Raw genomic sequence first — 26,986 nt, forward strand, 5'->3', positions numbered from 1 at the left:
GACATGATGCTATCTATCAGTATCCACTGGAATAAGCTGCAGTGTTTGAGGTCCGTTCAAGTTTTCCCTGGCGCCAATATGCTAATGTTTCGTCTTGACGTCACAACCAAACGGCTTATGACTCGTTTGAAAAACGATTCATTTCATTGACTCAGAGTAGACTCTTACTTTTGAAAGACAATAACTTTATATACGGTGAACTTTCAGGTTTAAAACTTTGCAGGATGTTTTCATTCACTCAGAGCTATGTTACACACTAGCCTACATGAAAGGTATTTTTCAAACATCCATAATAGGGGCACTTTAAGGATTGCTCCGTTTGTGTAGTACTATCAATATTATATACAATAAAAAAAAAACAAAAAAATTGTTTAAATTTGAACTGGTTGAACTATGATTTGTCCTTTGTCCCCCTGCTTCACTCTAGGTTTATGAGTTGACTGGCCCTTTAAGAAGCGTCGCCTGTGTTTCCACTACTACACGACAACACACAATACAGCAGCAGCACAACACAAGCCTCTAGCGAGCGAAACAGTCCATCATCCACAGGCTGCATATTATCCAATGACGAGCATATTCATTTTCAGTAACATTTTTTTTTTACTGTAACGATGTAGTAGATGACAGAAGAATTCGTTTAGACTATATTTAGATTATTATCGTTAGCTTAGCTTTCTTACATCATCATCAGCAAAGGGAGATTCTAGTAACGTTAGTGGCTAACGGCTATCAGCTCCAACAACAGAGCTTAACCAAAAATGTGCAAATAAAAGTGATGCCCCTCCACCGCGTATGACCAAAGGTAGGCTACTATCAAGCGCAACAGGACTGGTAGCAATCGACGTCAAGATGATGAAGAAAAAGAAGTTTAAGTTCAGAGTGGATTTTGAGCTTGACGAGCTGTCTTCGGTTCCGTTCGTGAACGGAGTTCTGTTCTGTAAAGTCCGCCTGCTTGACGGCGGATTTTCGGAGGAGTCATCGCGGTAAGGAGGCTGTTAAATGTGGAGGAATTAAGATGGGTATTATTGTGCGAATAGGTGATATTGAGCTGCTTTTATTCTGTATTAGCCTACTTTCTAATAAAGCATAACCAAAACATATAAGCTATTCATTCATATTGAGAATCAGAAATTAGTGCACATGCAGTAGTAGCTGCTACGTATATATTCAGAGCTGGGGGACGAAGGGTCTGTGTTAAAAGGTCTAAAGATTGTTAGTTGTTTACGTTCGTGTGTAAGAGATGTACATTAAGTTACTTATGTCAAGACTGATGTCAACACTTTTATGTTTTTGTAACTTAGGTCTGATCATTTCAAAGCAAGTTTAATGGTGAATTCATTTTGTCATGCTAGATTAGTAATCAAGGCCGTAACCAGGGTTTGAAAATTAGTGAGGTCCGGGGTGAGGTGCAGGGCCGGATTAAGAATTCAGAGGCCCCTGGCCACAATCAATGTCTTATGCCCCCCTTAGGTAGGCCAAATGTATAGTTTGTCCAAGGACATTTTAATTTTGCATTAAGAGTTTTAGTTTACTGACTTAAAAGGAACTTTGTTGTACTATGCTGGAGTAAAGTTCATAAATGATCGATCTTTCCCATAGGATTTTGTAAAACTATGTTGGGTAAACCTCTGTCCCTCTAGGGGGGTTCGGGGGCATGCTCCCCCGTAAGAAAATTTTGTACATTTTAAGGTTAAATGCATCAATCTGGTGCTCTTTGAGAGCTCAAAATTAAGAGCTTCAACGGGCTTCAACCCATGAACTGTGCACAAAGAAAAAACATTGACTTGTACCTGGACATTAAAGGGGGCTCAAACATATTTTTTAGTTATGATATGGAGTTTCAGTCTACATTACATTATAACTGGTGTTTTAGTATGCCAAACAATTAGTATAATAATAATATAATAATGATTTAGATAATTATTCCTATGACTTAAAATCCATATAGCCTATAATGAAAATGAATATTTCAAAAGTATACTTTACATTACACTATAGGAAAATTACAATACTTTTGTCCTAATGTCTTCACTTGCAAGAAATAAACTCTTTGATCGCGTGAGCAAAGTGCGCACTTTTCTTTAAATCACGCAGCACAAACATAATGCCTATAGGATACTTAAATTCTTGTGCTGTTTTATAAAAGCACAAAACCATATCACGGTTTCGATATTAGTTCGTTGGCAAAATATAACGCTAGAGACCTTTATGTTAGGCTATACATTTTACATCTCATGTGTATTGGGAAAAGGGAGAAGAGCGAGTTCGGCAAAAGGCGGATTCGAACTCGAGTCGAACGCTTCAAAAGCTACTGAGTTTCAAGCACCTCACGCACGCCCAACGACCCATGCCACTGTAGCTATTTAGTAGAAGGTGTCTTTTTTTTGCTCCATTATCGGAAATGTAAAAGAAAAAAAAAGTTCATTGGCACTTTTTGGTCATTTCATGAATTACAAATTGACATCAACTATATGTTGTTGCATCATGCTTGTAGTTTCTTTTGCGCTTTATTTACAAATTATAATAAAGTGACATAAAGCGCTCTGCCGCATTTTTTATAGTCTATGCTTACAACACGCTCTCAAGCCCCGTTCACTGATCTACCTTCTCGCAGCGACATAAATTGCAAACACACATATGACGCGGTTTAAACGGCTAATTAATCATTCAGAGAGCTTGACATTTTATTTTTGAATATAAAAAAATGACCGAGGTCCAGACCTCGGTGACCTCATAGCTGGCTACGGCCATGTTAGTAATGTAGGATTTATTTGACATAATGTCCATATTATGTGGAATTTACTCAAAATGAAATAATTTCATGTAGATTTTTAGCCAACTTTAGGTTGTCAAAAACCTAAAGTTTATGTGTCAAAACCCTTGTCCAAACTACTCAAATATCAGCATGCAAGTCGTATTTTTATATACAAATGAAGTTTAAACCGTCATAGCTTAGGAATAATTACACCATGCTTGACCTTAACCTCATCATGCATTAATTTTTATCAATCAACCACATCCTGTATGCTGTTTGTGCTTTATTTTTTTAAGCAGTTCTTGAGCTGAGTCACTTCAGGCCACGCATTAAAACTGTATGTGTGTGTGTTTGATGTGCGAATGAGCTGTTCTGTTCTCAGACCTGCACACAGGTTGACCTCCATGCAGTGTTAATGCATCACAGATTTAAATGTAGAGCAGCAAAGAGAACTGTTCAGTGTTACAGATTATTTCTGCAGATGAATGTCTTGTAAATGTGTCAAGTGCTTGAACAGTCAAGTGCTTGAACTTCCAGTGTTATGTTGAAGTTATTCATGTTTTTGGCATAAAGATTATTTTATACAGGGGTTGGACAATGAAACTGAAACACTGGCCAATATAGTATTGGAGATTTCACGCCCATATATGCGCGGCCTGGTGGCCAGTTCCATCAGTAAGAGCAGTGTGTGAAGGTTGAATCCGCAGAGCAATAGCACAGCTTTACATAAAATATTGCAATCCACACAAAATAATAGGAGACATCAGAGTCCAAAAGAGGACAGATTGTTGGTGCTTGTCTTACTGGCTCATCTGTGACCAGGACAGCAAGTCTTTGTGGTGTATCGAGAGCTATGGCATCCAGGGCAATGTCAGTATACCACTACGTGACGAACTACATCCAACAGGAATAACTGTCATGTCAACACAAGGGGAAGCTGTCTGAAAGGGATGTCCAGGTACTAACCTGGATTGTATCCAAAAATATAAGCCCAACTCACTGCAGAATTAAATGAGCACCTCGACTCTCCTGTTCACCAAAACTGTTAGTCGGGAGCTCCACATCCACTGTGTCAATATTCATGGTCGGGCTGCTATAGCCAAACCTTTGGTCACTCTTGTCAATGCCAGAGTTTGGATTAATTTGTTCCAACAGTGCAAATCCTGGGCTGTGGACAATGTGAAACATGAATTGTTCTTTGAGTTCACCTTCTCTGGTGTGGAGAAGCCCCAAAGAGGTTTAACCTCTTTTGCTGTTGCTGCCCGGAGTAAAGCACAGGGGTGGATCAGTGATGGTTTGTGCTGCAATATCATGGCATTCCCTTCTGATTACTTTGCTTGATTACTTGACAACTGTTCTGGAAGAGGAATCTAGAATCATGCTAGCACCATGTTCTACTGTTTGAGCTTTAGGAATATTGTGTCACCCATGTTTCTGTCCCTGTTTACTTCTTTATGATATGTTTCAGTCTAAAACAGACAGATTTTTTTTAAAGTCCCTGTGACATTGAACAGTTCTACATTAGCATCCAGCAGAGAGGAAAAAAGGACTGCAACAACTAATTAATAATAATAAAATTAATTAAAAAAAAAGTATTGACAGATAATTTTATTGTTGATTGGTCGGGTGTGTGGTTTTGTAGTTTTTTAAATTATTTATTTAGTTAGTTAATTTATATTTATGTTCATTTTTGAAACTATTTTTGCACACACAATGTGTTAGATTTGTTATATAGACTTGTGCACTGATCAAGATGTGCAATATCCAATTAATCAATAAAATGGATACAATTAATTGATCCCTTAAAAAACTATTTGTACAAAATCAGCTGTCTTTCCCTCTCAGTTTGTCTGTGTTCTGCTGCAACGTTTGTCATTCACTCGCTTTTGGAGCTCCGCAATACAAAGGCTTCCCACAGTTCAATATTAACGTGTCAGGCAGTGACAGTGGGCTGTCAAACTTCACCATGACAATATTCTCCTCAAAGCATCTCTCCCACAATACATAAGCAAGTAGCTTATTCATCCATACAGAAAGAGAGTTGTAGACTAACACTGCAGCAGCTTAGTTTGGGCTGCACCAGTGCTTCTCTTTTCAACTGCAGTTTGCAGGGAGTGTCTTGAGGTTCATGAGTTTATTTTTCTTCTAGGCTTGAGTGTGCCTCCATCTGCCTGTGGTGATCCTTTTGAAGAACTCCTGTTTCATTGCAGACATCCTTTGGGAGAACCCAAGGAAGAAGCACACAGAACCAACGCACTCCTGCTCTCATTCGTTCAACTGACTTTGCCATGGCAACGGCATATATTCTAAATACGGAAATCAGACCAGTGGCTTGTCATGGTTATGGTTCTGTATTACAATATTAGGCCTGTTGCACATTTTGGCATAATCAAGCCCATCAATGAGATTAACAGCTTGTTTTTCCCATGAGAGGAGTGATGCTAATGACTCTAGCACATGCATAATTGTGTCTAATGGACCAATGGGAAAAAGTATTGTACCATAAAGTATTTCCAGGAAGAATTGTTTTCATTTGTGCTATTAATGCTTGGCATTAGCACTTAATGCTACTAAATTCATTATGTTCTTTGTGTTTTCACATCATTAGTGCTTTGTAGTGAAGGTTATAATGAGTCATTGTGATGCTGAATTTGTTTCAGTAAGCTCTGTGCGCCAGCAATGGTGTCTATTATATCAGAGCGTCAGAGGCTAAACATGATTCATTATGTGATGGCTGGAAAGCAAAATTCTTAAGTTTGACCTGTGGTGCAATTATTACAAACATGGAGCATCTTGTATCGATTGGAGCTCTGGCCTTGGCCGGGTTTTATGTCTGATTTATGAGTCTGCAGTTTTTCTTTTATAGTCTCACTGCCAGTAATTTGCCTATAATCATATTGGTTAGGAAAGGAGTCATATTACCTGACATTATCATGTCCTCCTTTTATTATAAGTTTGCAGTGCCACCTTTTATGTTGGTGAGAAGAGGCAGCAAAGCAGCACTTTGGACTGGTAAGGGAGCAATAATGGTTAAAATCAACATGAAATCTACATGTAATATAATTTGATGGCATATTAGAATCCTGTTTTGATAGAAATATGTCTCGTTCATTTACACAACAACAGCTTTTTGGGGGCCTGAAAATGTAAACTTTTGAAAATGGGATTCATTGTTTCCGCGTAAACTACAAAAATAAGAATTTGTGAAAACTGATGTCATGTGCATGCGTTTTATGCGTTCAGTCTATAGACATGCGTATGTGCAAAAAATGCGTGAAGGGACAACTTTTCCGTTTGCAGTACATCGTGTAAACGTACTCTACGTCCAGGGTTTTCAAAGTCCTCTGAGGTTTTTCTTAACACAGCAGGATCATTTTCCTCTGCCCATCTATTGTGAATAAAAAGTGTGATATTCTGAGCATTACAGCCATTATGAATCACTCCTACATGTGTCATTGTGTTGTTAGTAAGGAACTCTCACACTGTTTATTTCCTTAGAAACTGCCCATGTTTAGTGGAAGAAAAAATATTTCTTGTTGGGAGGATACATAATGTATATTGACATTTGTTTAGGGAAGTCATTGGCCTCTGCTGCCTTGGTGAGAGAATCAGAGTTGAGGGTTTCATCCAGCTGTGGTTTCACCCAATGACTCAATCAGCACTAAGCTTGAGCCTTATGGTAGGGAATCTCTCCAGCTGGATGGGAGGTGCCCGGTTATGTGTTATTTTGGCTGTTTCCCACAAAGGTCATTGTGGACCGTTATGAAATGATAGAATATGAGGATGTTAATGTAACTGTAGTATGTGGTGTGGAATTGTTTTGTTTGAAATGTGAAATGTGGTCACACTCTATATTAGGGTACACACATTTATCTAGGAGTTTCCCTCAATAAACTCCTAAGGGTCATGTTTTGGGGTAGGGTTTTTTTCTTCATTAAAAAAAGTCTATATACAGTGAGGAAAATAAGTATTTGAACACCCTGCTATTTTGCAAGTTCTCCCACTTAGAAATCATGGAGGGGTCTGAAATTGTCATCGTAGGTGCATGTCCACTGTGAGAGACATAATCTAAAAAAAAAAATCCAGAAATCACAATGTATGATTTTTTAACAATTTATTTGTATGATACAGCTGCAGATAAGTATTTGAACACCTGAGAAAATCAATGTTAATATTTGGTACAGTAGCCTTTGTTTGCAATTACAGAGGTCAAACGTTTCCTGTAGTTTTTCACCAGGTTTGCACACACTGCAGGAGGGATTTTGGCCCACTCCTCCACACAGATCTTCTCTAGATCAGTCAGGTTTCTGGGCTGTCGCTGAGAAACACGGAGTTTGAGCTCCCTCCAAAGATTCTCTATTGGGTTTAGGTCTGGAGACACGCCAGAACCTTGATATGCTTCTTACAGAGCCACTCCTTGGTTATCCTGGCTGTGTGCTTCGGGTCATTGTCATGTTGGAAGACCCAGCCTCGACCCATCTTCAGTGCTCTAACTGAGGGAAGGAGGTTGTTCCCCAAAATCTCGCAATACATGGCCCCGGTCATCCTCTCCTTAATACAGTGCAGTCGCCCTGTCCCATGTGCAGAAAAACACCCTCAAAGCATGATGCTACCACCCCCATGCTTCACAGTAGGGATGGTGTTCTTGGGATGGTACTCATCATTCTTCTTCCTCCAAACACGTTTAGTGGAATTATGACCAAAAAGTTCTATTTTGGTCTCATCTGACCACATGACTTTCTCCCATGACTCCTCTGGATCATCCAAATGGTCATTGGCAAACTTAAGACGGGCCTTGACGTGTGCTGGTTTAAGCAGGGGAAGCTTCCGTGCCATGCATGATTTCAAACCATGACGTCTTAGTGTATTACCAACAGTAACCTTGGAAACGGTGGTCCCAGCTCTTTTCAGGTCATTGACCAGCTCCTCCCGTGTAGTTCTGGGCTGATTTCTCACCTTTCTTAGGATCATTGAGACCCCACGAGGTGAGATCTTGCATGGAGCCCCAGTCCGAGGGAGATTGACAGTCATGTTTAGCTTCTTCCATTTTCTAATGATTGCTCCAACAGTGGACCTTTTTTCACCAAGCTGCTTGGCAATTTCCCCGTAGTCCTTTCCAGCCTTGTGGAGGTGTACAATTTTGTCTCTAGTGTCTTTGGACAGCTCTTTGGTCTTGGCCATGTTAGTAGTTGGATTCTTACCGATTGTATGGGGTGGACAGGTGTCTTTATGCATCTAACGACCTCAAACAGGTGCATCTAATTTAGGATAATAAATGGAGTGTAGGTGGACATTTTAAAGGCAGACTAACAGGTCTTTGAGGGTCAGAATTCTAGCTGATAGACAGGTGTTCAAATACTTATTTGCAGCTGTATCATACAAATAAATACTTAAAAAATCATATATTGTGATTTCTGGATTTATTTATTTTTTGATTATGTCTCTCACAGTGGACATGCACCTACGATGATAATTTCAGACCCCTCCATGATTTCCAAATGGGAGAACTTGCAAAATAGCAGGGTGTTCAAATACTTATTTTCCTCACTGTATATATATATATATATATATGTATCTCATCATATTAGAATGATTTCTGAAGGATCATGTGACACTGAAGTCTGGAGTAATGATGCTGAAAATTCAGCTTTGCCATCACAGGAATAAAGTACATTTAAAAGAATATTAGAATAGAATAGTTATTTTTTTTCTATATTTATGATCAAATAAATGCAGTCTTGGTGAGCATAGGAGACTTCTTTTACCCCAAACAGTAGTCTATATATGCTTTTAACAAAATATTTATTTATTAATATGGTACACTTTCCCTCAATACCTTTGACATTTTAGTCAGATGTGAAAATCTAGTTTTACAAGCAATGCTGCTTTCAGTTCATCAAAGATGGCGCAAGGGCACAACCATGCATCTTTGAGTTAGCAGCCCTGTCCTTTGACTACAACTTCATCCTTAAATTCACACCACTCTCTTAGTCTTACGTGTGTATAATAGCATCACAATTTCCCTGAAGTTCATTTCATAGACTCATATCTCTTCAAAAGCCCTTTGGGTATCGCTCGTCTGCCCTGTCTGCAAACATCTGCAAACATCTGTCTAATTAGGAAAGAGAGCACTCCTGCACAGGGAGGTCCATTTTCAGATGGGAAATTAATTAAACTTCTTGTTGTCAGTATGGCCTTTTGACTCCAGGCTCTAATTAATCACAGAATGTGAGTCAGACTCTTTTAATGCAGTCAACTTGAAATTAATATTAAAATCACTCTATTGAATTGGGGCTGGATTATGTGACTCATTCTGTTGCGAAATCATTTCAAAATTGTCCTGAGGAGCAATGCTGCAGGAACTGTCCACCCGTTGGATTTTGCAAATGCAGATCAGATAGTGTGAGAGAGGGTTCACGCTGTTTTGGAGAGATAGGTCTGACTGCAGAACCGCAAAACCATACGTCATAGCAGTGTGAGGACCGTTAGGCTGGCGCTGTCATCTTCACACTGCTATGACGTATGGTTCTGCGGTTCTGCAGTTGGTTAATATTGGTTTTGGATGAGTGCGTGTTTGTTTTAAAGCCTTGAGCCAATGCTGTGTTCTTTACAGTGACACCTTGAAATAACAACCTAATGTGTGTTTGCATTTGCAGGGAGACGGTCCAGGCAAACTGTGTACGCTGGAGAAAAAGATTCTCCTTTCCCTGTAAAATGAGCGCAAATGCTGGAACCGGAGTCCTTGACCCCTGTGTGTGTCGAGTTTCAGTCAGAAAGGTAGAAACACACTCCTGCACATTCTGTTGGTTTGCAATAAACAGTTTGGAGAATGATTTGATTTTTTTTTTTTTTATGTAACAGGAACTAAAAGGTGGAAAGACTTATGCAAAGGTAATAATATTTTTTTTTTTATTAAACATACCAACACTATTCAATATATTTTGGTAGCTTACATGATGTGCAATGTTTAACATACTGTAAGTCATCTAAAACGATTTAAGCAGTTTCTAATTATTTTGTAATTATTACACATTTGCTTTTTATAGCATGATAATAGTTGAGAAGGTATGTGAAGTAGTTTTAGAAATTGAAATAGTAGTCACACTGCAGGGCTATTTAAATCAACTACAAAAAAGCTAAAATGTGATTCTAAATGTTGAAAAAAATAAATAAAATATAAACATTTACTTATAAATTCATATATGTTTTATATAGCTAAAATCTTTTTTTACCAATTTACCCTTCATGAATGGAAACTAACACAGGGCATTGGTAATTCATCAAGTAGACAGTTCTGAGAGGATTATAAAATATTGATAGCAAAGTAGCAGCTAAAAATAGATCACCCTGGAACATTGTGTTTGTATGCGCTTCTGTTTGTGTATGAGCAGGGCACTTCTGTCCATAAAGGCATTAACCTTTTTATTTAGCTTTTTATTAAAAAGCTGCATTGCCTTAATATTTTTAATAATTATTTTATTAGCAAAAGCAAGATTAAACTGAATTTCTTTCCTGAATGTGTACTGCTTTGTCTCTCTGTATAGCTGGGTTTTGCTGATCTCAACCTGGCGGAGTTTGCGGGATCGGGTAGTACCACACGCAGGTGTCTGCTGGAGGGTTATGACACCAAAAACACTAGACAAGACAACTCCATCCTTAAGGTATAGAAAGGCTCAGACTTCCTCTCAGGATCTTTCTTCTCAGCTAAACTCCATTGATTCTTTGAGTCTTGATTTATGTAACTTGTTGTTGCTATTAAGTTATAAGTTAGTAAGTGGTTCTTAGTGGTGCTATTTGTCACTAATTAGTATTACAAACTCCTCAACTTAGATGAGTATATCTTTAATCATACTATCTTAAAGGGGTTATGTGCTTTTTAATGTTTTCTTTTTCTTTTAGTGTGTAATGTCTTTCTTTGTGCATGTATACGTTCTGCAAAGTTACAAAGCTCATAGTCTCCCACAAAGTGATTTATTCTGTCTAACAGAGAACACTGATTCAGACCTGCCTAAAAAGCCTTGATCAAAGTCCAGATACTACTTCCCCAAAGGAATGTGCAAAGAAAGTAGGACAGGTTTCAGTGAATTAAAGTGTTGTCATCATATCACGGAGACGCTGTGTGTTTGGATGAGAAAGCAAAATCACTTTTGCTTTTAGAAGTTAAGGTTTATTTATAAAGCTGTTTCTGAGCAGTACAACCCAAAAGTTTGCTTGTGCACAAGGCATTTTACAGAGGACAGCTTTCTGAACCTAGGAGAGTACAACGCAGGTTATATACAGTACTGTGCAAAAGTCTTAGGCATGTTAATCCATGCTTAAAATCCGGACTGTCCAGCCAAAATCCGGACGTATGGCCACCCTAGTAAACACTGATCACAGACATGGGATGAAAATATACCTTTAATTTCACCATGCTGATTGATCACTAAAAAAAACCCAGTCATCATGATATCTAAGTGGGTGAGTTGTTTACTTGCTCTTTAATTAGTCTTCCCGTTAATTCCATCATTTTGTTCATTCAGACTGATTTGCGAATGCGGAACATGCACGAAAACGAGAGGTAGGATTTATAGCACAAACCAATCATATACAATCATAGCATGATGGAGGCATTGCCTCTCATGTGACATTTCCCCATTCATTATTAATGACCCATTACCCCACCAAACACACCGCACGCTTTAGAAAGTCTGTTAAAATTGAGGGAAAAAAACTTAAAAACAAAAACAAACAAAAAAACATTCAACCTAGAATTTTACCTGGCAGATGATTAAACAGGTGAAAAAGTCCCTCTCTTTTTACCTGGGCAGTAAGTAACCTAGCAACCATTCAGAACACCCTAGCAATCGGATAGCAATGCTCTAATAAACACTTTGGCAACATCCTGGAAACCATCCAAACATTATTTGTTTATTTAGTTTCTGCAAGGGCCAAAAATGAAATGTTAAATGTCATACACATCCAGTTTCTTATATTTTGTCATTTGTCTTTGCCTGCAGGTGATTATTAGCACACAGCTGATGTCTGGGGACCCCTGCTTCAAAACGTGAGTGTGTTATAATTCAGTATTGAAGTGAGAAAGAATTGACGTTTGGTTGTGAAAAGGGCCTATTTCTATCTCTATGGCATCCAATCTGCATTTTTAAATTTAGATTTAGCTAAAGACCCACAGAGACCTTTCCTGTTAAACATTTGAAGTTGCTATAACAGTATTTTCTCAGAAATGGCCCGTGTGTTGGGAAGGAGTGTTAATTTGTGCTCTGGGGAAGTCAGAGCTTTGAACACAGATTTGCATACTGGAAACCAACACTGTCCACCCACACACTGTAGCTCACACTGTGCGTGAAGGCAAAAACCTGCTAAAAACATTTGTGTGGGTTAAAGCCTGGAGAGAGTATGGAGTTCGGGAATTCTGGGGGTTGCTTTTGGACCACCGTCAGCAGGCGGGCTGAAATGGTTTAGTTCTTTAATTCAGCATTTTTTTACAATCTGTTCATTCAAATCCATTTGAACCATATTGTGCGGGTTCTCCATGTATTAGGCCTCCGTCCACCGCCATGGTGATAGGCATTCAAGGTGATGCCGAGAGCCTGCTGGAAGACAGGAAAGGAGGAGACACACAGAAACCTTTTCTGAGCCTCTCAGGTAAACTTAACACAAAATGCACGGGTCACTGTTTACAATGAATCGAAATGAGACACACAAATACAACAACTCCAAACACAGACCTTGTTTTTTTTTGTTACATTTGTCCTTTACATGTGCTTAAATGTGTATGCATTTCTGATATTTTTATGTTTGCATTATGTTGGTTGCTCTAATCAACTGTCCAAATCAAACACCCTTTGAAAAGCTTCTCATTAATTCTGCATCCAGTCCTGGAGTAAAGAACAAGACTGTATGTTTGATTTGATGCGGCTGAACTAACAGGAGTTTGAAAGAGTGCTCTCTCTCCCCCACTCTCTCTTTTATCCTTTCTTTTCCCTCATACATGCTATGTGCCTTTTCTGTCCAGAGGCTGGCGAAAGCTTTAGTCTTTAATGTATAATTTAGCCATGTGCCGCTGTTGACTCTTAACTCGGTTTTCATAGTGATTCACTATGACTGACTGCTTATGATGAAGAGCAGGCTTACAATTCATAAAACATGATTAGCTTCCAAGTGCCTCTTCTGTAGTGATTTTGAGTTGCGATCACTGAACAAGATTAAAGCCATATTAATATTCATAGTATTAATCTGAAATTTTAATGCAATACAAGATAAGATGCCAAAAGTGGCTTGCTGTCTGAGGCGATTGATGAATTAATCAGTATCACCATTTGTTCAGAGGAACATGTTGAAGAGTTAAATATGATTTGGCCTGGGATTTTGGCAGAGAAGTGCTACTCTTTTGAAGGGAGTTTGTGGAGAAGACTCATTTAGAGATTGGTCAGGATGGTCTCTAGTCTTCGAACACTAAACAAGTCAGTGAGAGCAACGATTTAATGTAGATATTTTTAATTGTTTTTTCAGCGTGAATATTTTAGAGTTTTGTAGCTATTAAGTCTTTCCCGCCATTGACGGAATTTTACATAATTTATGAGAACGATTCCCGCCATTGATGGAATTTTCCGGCTTTCCGTGTTTTCATTGTTATACGGTAGGGGGCACTATTAGGCATTGAGCAGAAACAAGCCATAAAAGCATTGCTTAATCTGTTACCTTTAAAGGACAAGTTCGGTATTTTACACTTAAAGCCCTGTTTACAGATCGTTTCTGATGAAATAGAACGGTTAAGATTAAAATGTGGACACATGCTGCTGTCCCGAGAATTTTAGGTTTATTTCGCTTTCCCCCCCACCTACACAATGGCAGCCTATGGGCACTGGAACAATCCTTCATAAAACGCATTAAACTTTCGTTTACAAAGACGTGAAACTCACCGAGTGGTCAGGGGTGTTCAATGATATGCTCACAAAAAAATCGCTGCAAAAGATGCTTTCCTCCAACAGGTGTTTTACCATTCGTTGTAAAACTGTGGACCTATTTTTCCAAACGTCTCACACCCGTAGATTCTTCCGTTGAGAGCTTGAATAATAAACACTCCAGCCCAGTTGGTGGCGATAATGCACCTTTGCCAATTACAAGTAAACCACTGGCATTTCATTGAATACACAGAAGAAGCAGAAGAAGAAGCGGCAGAGTAATACCGTACCGCACACAGCCCATCCAATTCAAGTCAATGGAGTTGGACAAAAACTACGATAAAACCTGTTGGAAAGCATCTTTTGCAGCGATTTTTGTGTGAGCATATCAGTGAACACCCCTGACCACTCGGTGAGTTTCACGTCTTTGTAATCGAAAGTTTAATGCGTTTTAGGAAGGATTGTTCCAGTGCCCATAGGCTGCCATTGTGTAGGTGGGGGGGAGAAGCGAAATAAACCTAAAATTCTCGGGACAGCAGCATGTGTCCACATTTTTATCTCAACCGTTCTATTTCATCAGAAACGATCTGTAAACAGGGCTTTAAGTGTAAAATACCGAACTTGTCCTTTAAGGCTGTGCATATGTTAGCCAAGTGTTATTTTAGCATTTTTTTTTAAATACTATTATTGTATTTATTCATATTTTGAATTAGCTTTTATTTGGATTTTCTCTTATTTTATATTTAAATTGTATTTTTTGTAAAAAAAAATGTTTTGTTGCTTTTGTCATTTGTCAAACAATTTTAGTAATTTTAGTATTGAACTTAAACTTATTTTATTAGTTTAAGTTCAAGTAAAACTTAATTGTCAAAGGCAACATTTAAAATTGTTGTTTTTAAGTGTAAGTTTTCCATCTAATATTTATAATTTATTTTATTTAATATTTATTTTAACTATTTTTAATAGTTTAAGACACTGATGCTAACCAAAATATTAATGGCAAAAAATGATTAATGAAAATGATAATTATTATGTGCATATGCAAATTTCTAGCCAATAAAATACTTAATAGAATAAGAAATTCCTTCCTTCTAATACACCCCCTGCTCTCAACTAGAATTAGCAAGTAGAAAATCATGATTCATAGGTGTGATGTTAACAGAAGGATCATTTAAAAATGTGCCATGCCTCAACTTCCGGTTTTAATAGGAAATATGCTAACACAGGAAATAAAACCTTGTGCTTGAAATTTTAAATGCTACAATCATCATAAACTTTTGTATCCAATTCAACAAATTTTGAATTTTGCTTAGCAATTAATATCCATAATCCTTTTTTTCTCTTTGTGAACACTAAAGGTTATAGTGTCAAAAAGTCTGTAGGTATTTAGTATATATATATTTATGTATCAAATAAAAATATATTTATTGAAATTGAGCCATGTTTGCCATTTATATATCCCTTATATGTCTGATCAGTATCTGGTGGACATGACCCTAAACCAGTCTAATTATATTGGATTTCCACTGACTAATCGATTTCGAGAAGTTTTATTTTGAGAATGTTGATTTTCTAATCAACAGCCCTAATCTAAATTGCCAAATCATATTGAATGCCTGAAAACTCTCAATGGATAAGTGCATGGCTACATCAGATATATAATCTACTAAAAGGTTAAAAAATGGGAGAAGAACGGGTTAAATTGGCATTGAATCCCGTAAAGCGATTGAGCAGGATTAATTAGGACTGAACTGAATCCCTTATGTCCACAGAGACATCAGGGAAGTGTGGCTCTCTGCCTGATGAACTGGGGCTGTGCGGACACTCTCGAACATCCAGTTATGCTAGTCAGCAGTCCAAAGTATCAGGTAGGCTTTTGTTTTCCACTGTTTTCTCTCTAATCACTAATTGGCGATGTGTCAATGTAACTGCTGTCTTGCTTGACTTGAATGGATTGTATTGTCTGCTACCCTGGCTGTAACATCAGGCTGTCAATCAACATCATGCTCTTGTATTGCAAGATGATTAAAGAATTTTGTATTTTGCACGTAGGCTGCATGCCATGTGAATCTGTTCTATGTGATGGAGTGGAGATATGTGTGTGCACATATGAGAAAGAAAGAATCTGTGCGCAAATTCATTAGCTCACATTATATTTAGTTAGGTTGCACTTTCCACATATAGGGTACTTTTTGGTGTCCCATTATTTTGACCTTTTGAGTTTGAACAATTAACAATTTAAGCACCTCCTTTCACTGACCATTTTGCTAAACAAGACATTTTAAGGCCCTATTTTGTTTTCAGTTTGTGGAAAGTGCTATTTGCTTTATTACATAATATGAAACTGGACTCTTAGAAAGATTCTGTGCCATCACAAAATGGCTGGATTAAATGTCCCAGATCTAATTTGATAACACTACTTCCTCTAGTACTTCCAGAGAGGAGACAGCACTCAGTCCTTATTTCATTAAGCTATTCTCTTAGATTCAGTTACACATTCCTCACTTTGACCTTTTTGCATTAGAGCATCTCAAAGTTTAAAGTTAGTTTTTAAGTCCCACAAAGCAAACAGAAGTCATCACTAGGGTTGGAAATCTAAAATTGTTTCCAATTCTGGAATTGGATACTTAAGGTCAGGAATTAGATACTTGTTAAAAAATTACAATTTTGATTCTGCTTATTGATTTCTGTGTGCGCATTTTAATGTGGTTTTAAACCATTAAGGCGCAAGAATACGCGAAAGAGAACTCATTTCGGCACTAGAGCGCTGTTTTCTGTGCTGGGCACATCCAGAACGCACACACAAAAAACTGCCTTCCATATTGTGTACTAATACTGAATTGAGTTCTCTATCGCGTCTTCTTGCGCTTGCATGGACAAATACACACAAAATTATGTCAAAATATCCTCGTAAACACAGTTGGTTATGTTATAAGTGAACATAAACAGTTGAGAAAGAAAACACATGTGTAAAAGTATATTGATCCGTGCATTAGGTCTTAAAGTGACAGCAGGCTAATAAACCTGCTGCCGTCATTACTGTTAATCAAAGAACAAAAGAAAAAGAAAATCACTGACTGATCTTGACTGAATAACTTTTGTAACTTAAATAAGGATTAATCTATGTTTTATTAATAAAAACTATGCAGTGTTTTACATTTGATTTCAATTGAACTTTGTTCAGTTGTATTTTTATTTGCTAATTTGCTTATTTGTTCTTATTTTTTAGCATATTGGATTTGAAACTGGGAATCAGAATCTGAATTGTAATTGAAATCACTAAAATTAAAAGGATACCTAACCCTAGTCATCACATATCTGTCCGGGACCATGGGAGTTGTTGTGCATATGCATGTATGGGATTATATTCGTCCTCCACTAGAGGCCCATACTAGTGTTTTCATTTTCTGAAGCTCCCTGGCCTTCAATACAAAGTGATTGATTCATCTGTGAAGGTTTTTAAAGTGTATATAGGCTGTGCATTACCAGGGCAGATCAACTTTTTCCTGTCTTTAAAAAAAAAAAAAAATTAACTGAATTTTAATTTTAAAACAATGTTGTGTCATGTTTTCTTAGGCTATAGTACGAGTCACTCGCGTTCCTCCAGTCTGTCGGAGTTCTCCCACAGGAGAAACACTTCGATCGGCAGTGCTTCCACTGGCATTGCAAGCATCCCTGAGCCCAGTGAGGAGAGTGAGCAAACTACAGTGCCACCTACAGCCTGTGCTGCTGTGCCTGAACACCCATCAACCCCTGACAGGGCTGCCAGCAGGTCAGACAGACACTGCTACCACTGCATGCTCAATATTCATCAAGCTTTAGATGCTGGATATTAAATCAATATAGGTTATTTTTCTCATATATACAAAGGTACCCAGTGAAACAGGACTCCATGGAGTCTCAGCTGAAAAGGGTGGATGCCACACGGGTGGATGCTGATGATGTAGTAGAGAAGATCCTGCAAAGTCAGGATTTCACCCACAGTATGCTGGACTCCAGCGCTGAAGGTAAAAATGGCTTCTTCATGTTTATTAGCAGACATCCCTAAAGGTACTACTAGAAAATTTCCATCAGAGTATGTGAGACATTCTAAATGACATTTTGTAATGTAAAAAACATTTATAATGTTTATATTACAAAGAAATGTTTTTTTATTCATTAAAGAATCCTGAAAGAAATCCATGTTTGTTTTATTTTGACTGCTTAAGCGTCCTGGAGCACTGGAAATGTGCTATATAAATAAAATGTATTATTATAAATCTCATTTTATATCGTACCATTATTTGTTTAAATAATTTGTTTCATGGGATTCAAGTTCATCTCTCATTAATTGTTACTAAACATTCATATTTTTGATTTGTTGTCTGTCCAATAATATTGCATAAATTCCATCTTTATTTCATTCTGATTGCTAATAACATGGCGAATTCTTGCTGACATGAAATCGCATATTGGCCCATTTATTTGTCATGCTTGAGATGAAGTGGTATCAGAGCAAACTTGGATCAAGAGCAAACAAACACAGAGCTAGAAACAGTATGTTTAATTGGTAGCAAAGTTTACCGGTAGCTGCTTCTGCTACTCAGTTGGTGTATTGAAGTGTATCTGTGCCAGAGCCTGTCTTTATATGTGTGTGTCCTACTGTATTAGTTTTCATATTATTTTTTAGATGACCTGTCGACAGGTTCTCATTAGAATTGGACCGATTTGTTTTTTGTATGCCCCAGAGAAGTCTTTGTGCGCAATGGAGGCGATATCTGATTCAAGTGTGTGTGTGTTTCAGAGGAAGGTCTGCGCTTGTTTGTGGGTCCTGGTGGGAGCACAGCACTTGGTAGCCACCACCTTCCTGCCAGGTAAGTTTGAAGGAAAATGTTGTCATCATGTACTCGCCCTCATGCTGTTCCGAACCCAAATGACTTTCTTTCTTCCTTGGAACACAAAAGCAAATGTTTAGCATAATGTCCTAGCAGCTCTTTTCCACACAATGAAAGTGAATGGGGACTGGGTCTGCCAAGCTTTAAAAAAAATACCTAAAGGGATCATAAATGTTTTTGTGTGCCATCTTCTAAGTCTTCTGAAGCCATACAATAGCCTGTATGATGAAGATGTGAAATATAATACATAGATTTATATGGATTACTTTTATGGTAATTTCTGGAGCTTGACATCTCCAGTCACCATTCACTTTCATTATATGGAAAAAAAAAAAGGGCTTGGATGTTTGACCTCTTTTTCTGCTAAATCTCCTTTTAGAAGAAGAAAGTAAGCCATGTAGGTTTGAAACAACATGAGGGTGAGTAAAAGATGACAATTTTATTTTCGGGCTACTGTCTCTTTAAATAACACAGCAAAATATTATTTTTTTTACTTATTACTTATTTAATTATTTCTATTTAAGTAAGCAGTGGTATTCCCCCACGCTTTTAAAAAAGTGTAAATCAGTGCATTTACAGAGTTGTATGTAAATGCTGATTTCTTCTCTTTTCAGGGTTGGAGCTGGTGCCTACGAACAGGTGGTGATTAAACGCTAGAGTTGGGAGATGCCAGGAGGAGAAGTGTCAAAAACCAAAGTCTGTTTCGTGGGAGGAGAAAGGGACAAAGAGATTCAGACATGTTCGTCTCCTCTCACATTAGCAGTGTTACAAACTTGTTTCAGCCTTTCAATGAAACAGTGTCCTCTGCTGGCTACATAAAGAACTGACAGCTCCTCTGCATGAGGCTGCCATTTGGTGTCTTGTGTTTCACTGTGAGGTAAAGTTTGTCTTATAATATGTCTGCAATTGCAAATCAGAGAGCTTTTCCCTATATTTTCCTCGCTGATTTAAAAAAAATTATATTTCATATTGTTATTTTAGTGAGATATGTTTATTTTTACCATGTTTACAGGTTTGAGCCATTTTAAGGGGTCTGTCAGTAACATTTGGTGGATTATATACATCATTACATATACATCTATATGTCTGCAGATGAAGGTGACCTCTTTACACATTTTTTTGGGTCGTTTCATTACTGTACGAATGGAAATCAAACCGTCCTCACCCACCCGCATCTCACTTTTTAGCATGTGAGAAGTCGTGATGTGTTTGACAGATGGAGGCGTTTTCAGACTTGAAAAAAATTTGCAATTGAATAGCACTTTGAATTGAAGGACTTTACATGAACTTTTTATGTATCGCCAACATTGTAGGGAGTTTTGAGACTGAGCTTTTGATCAAGTTAACTCATACACATTAAATGTGTTATTCTTCTTTATTTGTAGCAGAAAATGACTTTCGGCTTGAGCATTTAAATGTAGATTAAACTCCTACAGCTCCATTATATGTTAAATGGGACTAAGTCATTTTGCAGTTCAGTTTATAGACACATTAGCTACTTCAGATCTGGGCAGGTGAATATCTGATAAATACTTCTCTGGCAGCAGTCTATGACATAATTAATGACATCACCTAACTATATTACGCTTTCACACAAGGACAAAATGAGCCAAGCTGTTCTCAAGCTACACTTAGTAACATAGCAGCACAGAATGAAGCATTTAACCATGTCAGCAATGCTTGAAATGTTTAGCACAAGGCTCTCAAGCGGCGTGTACCGTGTAGCTCTTCTAATCCTATCTATAACACTACAAAAACACCTTTTTATCCATGTTTTTGTAGTTACTTGATGTATCGTTAAAATGAAGGTATTTTAATGACTACTTTTCATGGTATCTCTGTCTGTAAGATCAGCTATAGGGCATATCAGAAGCATAAGTTAGTGCTTCTCTAGTTTTATGTGACCGTATTCCCATATCTTCTCAAAAGCCATTTACTGTTTTATAAATGTAAACTTACTTGCCTCTGCAATTTAAGTGTGTGTGGGGATTATCAGCTGAGAGTGTGTACAATCTATTTGTAGCACTTGATTATATAATATTGTCTAGAGTTATAGTGTAGAAATGCATGGGTGTCACACCAACTCAACGTGTCCGAAGTGTTTTGTTTTTTCTGTAGTCTTTGCTAGGCCCGCTGAGATCCAAACACTAAAAAAATACTGACAGGAAGCTTGGTTTCAGCTCAGCCACACATCTCAGGTTTATTATTTCCTTTCACTATTACTGCACAAATATCGAAGCACCACGCTGCGAATGTACGGAGCCCCTAAAGAGTTTTCTGTGACAGAAAAAATATTACATGGGAGAGAAAATTCTATTTCAGTGCTTTTGTGTTCTTTCGCAAAAAGAAATTTTGCGGTCACTTGCAGAGAACTCAAAAGTTTTACGAGCGAAAGCAAAGTTTCTCACAGGAACGCAAAGAATTTGTGAGCAAATGGAACATTTCTTCTGGGAACGCAAAAGTATCTCATACTTTTTCCATCAAGGTGTCCTTTTAAGGGCTCTTTAGTGAATGTTTGCAAATATTCATTTATTTAGAGGTTATCTGCGATATGCCTCATTACTTTTCAGCAGACACTCAGTAATATGAGTTACTTTGAACTTGATTTTTAATTGTTTAATTGATCTACTGCCAAAATGAAGTCTATTTTTATGTATTTGAGCTTTAGTGATACTGATATTGTAAGATTTTACTATAATTTTTCTTCCCTAATTCTCTTACATAGCCTAACCTGTAAGTAGGTCCTGGTACTTTACATGTTGTAAAAACATGGTGGCTTTATCTCTTCTGTGAAGTTTTGGTCCTCGTAATTGTACGGTGTCTGATGTTTAAAGGTGACATTGCTTTTTAAATGTCTCGCAATGTTGTGTTCCAACTTTTGACCAATAGTGGCTTCCATGCCATGTGTTCTGCTATGATGCTGGTAAGGTATGTACCACACACTGTTAAATAAAACCACATTCCAAAGAAGGTGTCACATATTTGCATTTTTAATTACATGTTTAATTGTAAATGTCTTTTCAAGAACATTTCCAATTGATAACAGTTTTGGCCATATTATCTAAATATATCCTTCAAATATGGTTTTGACAGAACAAACATCAAGTGCACCTTCCTTTTTTACATTTTGGTTACAGAGCTTTACGGATCTGTTATACACCTTCGTAACCCCCAAGCTCCCTATCCCAGTCCTCCTCCTCCACAATGTTTGACACACCTGATACTGTTTTCACAACCTCCTCCTCTTCTTCTTCTTTTTCTTCCTCTACCTCTTCCTCATCATCGGCAGGCAGGTTTAGCACCGTTCCATCAGCGCTCATCCTCACCCGCTCCTCCTCCAGCAGTTCCTCCCTGAGACGCTGCACGCTCCCGCACAGAGCTCTCACTTTAGGGCTGAACCACACACGCGTCAAGGGCACACAAATGCTGCGGTCCTGCTGGTAGACAGGCTGCCACTCACATGCATCCCCATGCTGCAAAGCTTCCATAAATGGAGGACCATAAAAATGTGCATTGTTGTTGGAGTCCATGTTCAGCCTACTAAGCCATTCCTGCTTTAGGTGTTGTGCCTCATACAGGACCTCATTAACCAAAGTCTTCTGGTAGATGTTGTTGTCACACAGGCTCGGATACACCACCTTGTACAACTTAATGAGGAACAACGAAAAAAGATGAGTTGCGAGTGCAATAAGCAGTTTTCAGACAAGAAATAACACCTGTGAGTTTTAAAGTTGCCATTAAATGCAATGTTATTGATCTTATTGCAAATGATTCATTGGTGCATGTTTAATTTTTAATCAAATGTCATAACTCGATCTTCTGTGGCATATGCCGGATTTCTTTAATAATTTAGTTTGTTTAAACCCCAACTTCCATTTCATGCTGGGATGAGAGTAATTTTTACTATGAAAACATACGGAACATTCAGAACCTCTTCGTCAAAAAGATTATTATATAATTCTGTATTGTGACATACATCTGAGTGAAACAGATTATTAAAAAATGCATGATTTGTTGACTGGATGGAGGAAGATCTGAATGTGTGCTTGCAGTCCAAAAGGGGCGGGGTTTAAACTGACTAAATAATTGGAGAAGTCTGGCATGTCACCAGAGAAAAGTCTGTTGTTCCACCAGAAGATCAAGTTGTTATTTTGATTAAAAATGTGTGATCAATATGTTTTTTGCCTAATTGTGATCAAAAAGAAATCAAGTGCATTTAGTGCAAGTGATACAATGATGATTTAAAATTTTGAATGTACAATACAATTCATTTAAACAATTAAGAAAATGCAAGTGCAACACCTCTTAAGAAAAAAATACAAATTTCTCACCAGTCTGTACACTGAGGGTTCCAAGCGTTCAGCATTGCTCATGGACCAATTTATCCCATCAAAATTCTTCTGGAACACACCGATCTGTGTGCAGAATCCCACATCTCTCCAGTGGCCAAGAGCTTCTCCAACTCCAGTGAACTGCACAGAGTAACCATATTCTCTACAAACTCTGTGAGCCCTGAGGGAGAGACAGAATTGGGACATTTTTTAAAGGGTTAGTTTACCCAAAAATGAAAATAATCCCATAATTTACTCACCCTGCGTCGAATCATAGGTCACTCTTCCGCCGGAACTACAGTAGACTCGAGTACGGCAGTTACCCGAAACCAGTGATTATAGTTTATAAAGCTATAAATATGGATATTTTTCTTACAAAAACGCATTGCTTCGCTTCACAAGGCCTTTATTAACCCCCTGGAGCCATGTGGATTACTTTTATGATGGATGGGTGCGCTTTTTGGAGTTTCAAAAACTATGGTACCATTCACTCCCATTATAAAGCTTGGAAGAGCCAGTATATTTTTTTATTATTACTCTGGATTGTGTTTGGCTGAAAGAAGAAAGCCATATATACACATAGGATGGCTTGAGGGTGAGTAAATTATGGGATAATTTTCATTTTTGGGTGAACTAACCCTTTAACCCTCTGGGCTTCTTCGCCCGAAAACGGGCGAAAACTTGAACGTTTCGAATTGTTTAATTTTTTTGCTTCATCGGATGGGGGTGAAACTTGGTGACTTTTCTTTTATTACCTATATGAACACACAAAAAAATCAAGGAGATGATTCTGATATGTTAAAGGGTCGTAAAAAAAAAAGTCACACTTAGCTTCCTCCCGCCCGAAAACGGGCGACATAGGAAATGAATGGGAAATACGAAAAAATAGGAAAACTCAGAGAAACTTTTGGTGGTACAAGCTACAGATCAGCCACTGTGCTGAAAAAAAGTGTACAGCAATGAAGGGGTGACACTCTAGAACATCAAGAGTGCAAAAAAGACACCCTCCCCCCCACACACACACACCCACATACACAAACACACACACACACACAGAGAGAAATGAACTGGTAAGACTGAAACAGCACATTTTGCCCCAAACTATATAAAAATAATATAATCATAATAACTCCAAAACTATAGCAAGGAGAGTCAAAAGGTAGGTATCGTTTGAAAGAACTCTTTTAAAATTTTTTGAAAATATAAATTACATTACATTTGGACATTGTCCCGCCAAGAAACGGTGGATAAAAGACAATATATATATATAATTTTTATTATGATTTTGCATATCTTTCATATTTGTCATGGAATAACTCAGGAAGGAAATAAGGTAGGAGGAAAATTCTTTTTTAGTGAAGTCCCCCTACATGTCAGCTGCATCTGGAAAAAAAAAAAATAATTTTTGGATAAAGGAATCAAAAATTACAGCATTTTGAAAAGAGATAGCCTTTTTGTACAGTCTTTCACACCCCCTCATGGGCAATTTTTTCTCCATGAAGAATATCTTGTCATAAAAGCAATAGATTATGTTAATTTTGGGCTCATTTTAATTGTAATAATATGCTGTAAAAAATGAAGTGCCATTTTCAATTATCTGAGAATGTTTCATGAGCTGTATGATGTTTTTGACACATTGCAGTACATTATTTTATAGATTATGAAAAAAAGAGAAATTCTATGTATCAGCAAATAACTCAGCAATACTTAAGAGTTTTTCAAAGTGGATACATTCACTGTAAAGTTCAGACTCTAAGCTTTCAAATGACATCAACTTTGTGTTTATCAAGGCAAGATTTTTGAAAAATATGGTAATAAATATTTTCGCAGCTAGGTGGCGCCTGCTGGCGGTACACTTGGTTTTAGAGGGATTACTCAGCACTCGTTAGGAATTAATACATTTAATTAGATGCATTAAAAAGCTGAGATTCTAAGCTTTAAAATGATATATAATGTGTGTTGTTCCATTCAGTGGTTGATTAGTAATAAATTGTTTTCTTTCCGAATGGGAATAAATCAAATAAATAAATAAAAAAGCTATAGGCCGCCTATGGGCGGTTATAGGACATGACACAAATTAATAAATTTTGAAGCCACTAGGTGGCGCTCTTCTCACTTGAAATATATTTTTTTTTTAGGCCTGCACTCTATTTTGATGTGAAATGTTGCATTTATTGAAAAATAAAATAAAATAAAAAAAATAAAAATATATATATTAATTCTAATGGAAAAAATAGCTCATAAAAATTACATAATTAATGCAAAGTATCATAAAAAATTCTAAAAATTCTATATAATAATCAGAAAACATTATAGAACAAAACAATATTTGATTGGTTATCCTAGGACAAAGTTAAGTACAATTTTAAGGCTTCGCCCGTTTTCGGGCGGGAGGAAGCTAAGTGTGACCCAATTATGAAGAAGCCCAGAGGGTTAAGCCAAAATTTTTTTTTAAAATTGATCCTTAAATCGGATCTTAAATCAACACTGGAAAATGTTTACACTAGATACTGAACATTTCCTTACCAAGTCTGAAACTCATCTCTAGTCCATTCGAATTTGTGATCGTGGTCTCTGAAGCCTCTCAGGCCCGGCAACAGAGGGTTGAACTCTGCATTGGGTGTGCTGACAATCACGGCACCTGGTGCCATGTACCCAAACACCACCTCTGAAAAGCTCTCCACCTTCTCAAGCTCCAGATGTTCGATTCTTAAAGGGGTAAGAGACGTTGGCAAGTTAAAAAACTCAAGTAGAACATACAATTTTCAAGTAATGTTTAATTTATATGCTTGAAAAACAAGATATGTGGCTCATTCACAGCTCAACACATGTCACAAGATCAAATCCTCTGGTGCACGGCTCCCGCTCCGTGACAGACCCTTGGTACAACTCAATGGTCAAAGGCCCATCGCTTGGCTGAAGGTAGTCACTCACAAGTGGAGCTAATGTATGCCTGGCAAGAAAAAAGATGGATGAACACAGGAAGCCAGATTTTTTTGAGATGGCCCAAAGTATGCAGGCCCCTAATTCCACTTATGTAGTATAAAACGTTGGCCTTATGAGATTGTTCTTCCATTTTGATGCCGTATACTACACAAACATGAGTAGTTCGCAGGCAAAATGCCAAACTTACATTTTTTTTAGGAGGACGACACTGTTGATATCAATTCCCACTAGTAACTGTATACCGTTGCGATGAAACTTCAGTTTTTTCAGTAAGCGACATTCAGCGCATCCGAAATCGATGACCTGCGGACGGAGAAATGCGATCAAATTCAAGTAGGAAGATGTAAAAAGACTAAGTTACTGATAAGCACGCAAGTTCAAACGAAGCGTCAAAGGCCAACGCAACTTATAAAAAAAAAATGCAAGTTTGAAATGTATTTACCTTTCTAGGTCGGTAGGTTTGCACGTAATCGATAACAAACTGGTATCGCTGCATGTACAGCGGGGGAGAAAACGGTGTGGTCATGGTGATAAGTGTCTTGGTCAGTCAGTCAGTCTGCTCGGTTGTCAGTCCTCATTAAACACATGGCATGCTCGAGGAGGACGGTGACGCTTCAGCTCAGCAGTGTGAATGCTTTTAGTGCTTTACCCAAACACACTCAATCTTAACCAACGGCCATTAAAACAAATGCATTTTTTATGACTATTGTATTTCATGAACGAGGCCGTTGAGCTACAAAATATCGTGTGATCCAATGAACCGTTTCCCATACGAAAATGTATTTTATAATAATTTCATTTTGTCAGGGATAAAATACCCACTTAAGCTTCCGCTAAGAAAAATAGTCCATTACAACGTACAAAAAGTAATCGGCCTAGCATCAAGGAACATTGCAACAATATTATGGTATTAATTTATATTCTTCTTATTATTATTAATTGGCCTGCAATTAATCTGCAAAGTTACATTTCGTAGCCAGTTTTTATTTGTGTTTTGAGTCGCAAGATGGCGTATTAGCTAACTTGCGTTGGTGTGACATGACAAACATGAAATTGGGCTGCATCCGAAATCGTATACTTCCCTATATAGTAGACGAAAACAGTATGTGACAAAAGAAGTATGTCCGAATTCACAGTACCCATAAAAGAGTAGGCAAAACGTACCCGGATGCATGG

General features: G+C 37.6%; 2 protein-coding genes across 5 annotated transcripts; one reads left to right on the forward strand and one right to left on the reverse strand.

Moving 5' to 3' along the window:
- The first annotated feature begins 475 nt into the window (after positions 1 to 475).
- fam102bb (family with sequence similarity 102 member Bb) lies at positions 476 to 22,824 on the forward strand. 4 transcript variants are annotated; one of them, XR_014031128.1, is made up of 12 exons: positions 476 to 983; positions 9,412 to 9,532; positions 9,617 to 9,646; positions 10,300 to 10,416; positions 11,755 to 11,801; positions 12,297 to 12,400; positions 15,432 to 15,527; positions 17,236 to 17,431; positions 17,530 to 17,666; positions 18,443 to 18,512; positions 19,148 to 19,410; positions 21,823 to 22,824. XR_014031128.1 is itself a non-coding variant. In XM_081379439.1 (11 exons), the coding sequence occupies exons 1-11, from the start codon at positions 793 to 795 to the stop codon at positions 19,188 to 19,190; spliced, it is 1,152 nt and encodes a 383-aa protein (XP_081235565.1). In that variant the 5' UTR covers positions 476 to 792; the 3' UTR covers positions 19,191 to 21,525. The 4 variants fall into 4 exon arrangements, 3 of the variants coding, with proteins under 3 accessions (XP_081235565.1, XP_081235564.1, XP_081235566.1); XM_081379439.1 differs by lacking the exon at positions 21,823 to 22,824 and having other exon boundaries at positions 19,148 to 21,525; XM_081379438.1 differs by lacking the exon at positions 21,823 to 22,824 and having other exon boundaries at positions 479 to 983; positions 17,506 to 17,666; positions 19,148 to 21,507.
- henmt1 (HEN methyltransferase 1) lies at positions 21,508 to 26,905 on the reverse strand. Its single transcript, XM_081379437.1, has 6 exons — positions 26,253 to 26,905; positions 25,998 to 26,113; positions 25,683 to 25,817; positions 25,391 to 25,573; positions 22,865 to 23,045; positions 21,508 to 22,180 (listed from the first exon to the last, which is right to left on the reverse strand). The coding sequence occupies exons 1-6, from the start codon at positions 26,334 to 26,336 to the stop codon at positions 21,686 to 21,688; spliced, it is 1,194 nt and encodes a 397-aa protein (XP_081235563.1). The 5' UTR covers positions 26,337 to 26,905; the 3' UTR covers positions 21,508 to 21,685.
- Positions 26,906 to 26,986: the final 81 nt, after the last annotated feature.

Source organism: Scardinius erythrophthalmus, assembly GCF_964197995.2.
Source record: "Scardinius erythrophthalmus genome assembly, chromosome: 11".
NCBI classification, from domain to species: Eukaryota; Metazoa; Chordata; class Actinopteri; order Cypriniformes; family Leuciscidae; genus Scardinius; species Scardinius erythrophthalmus.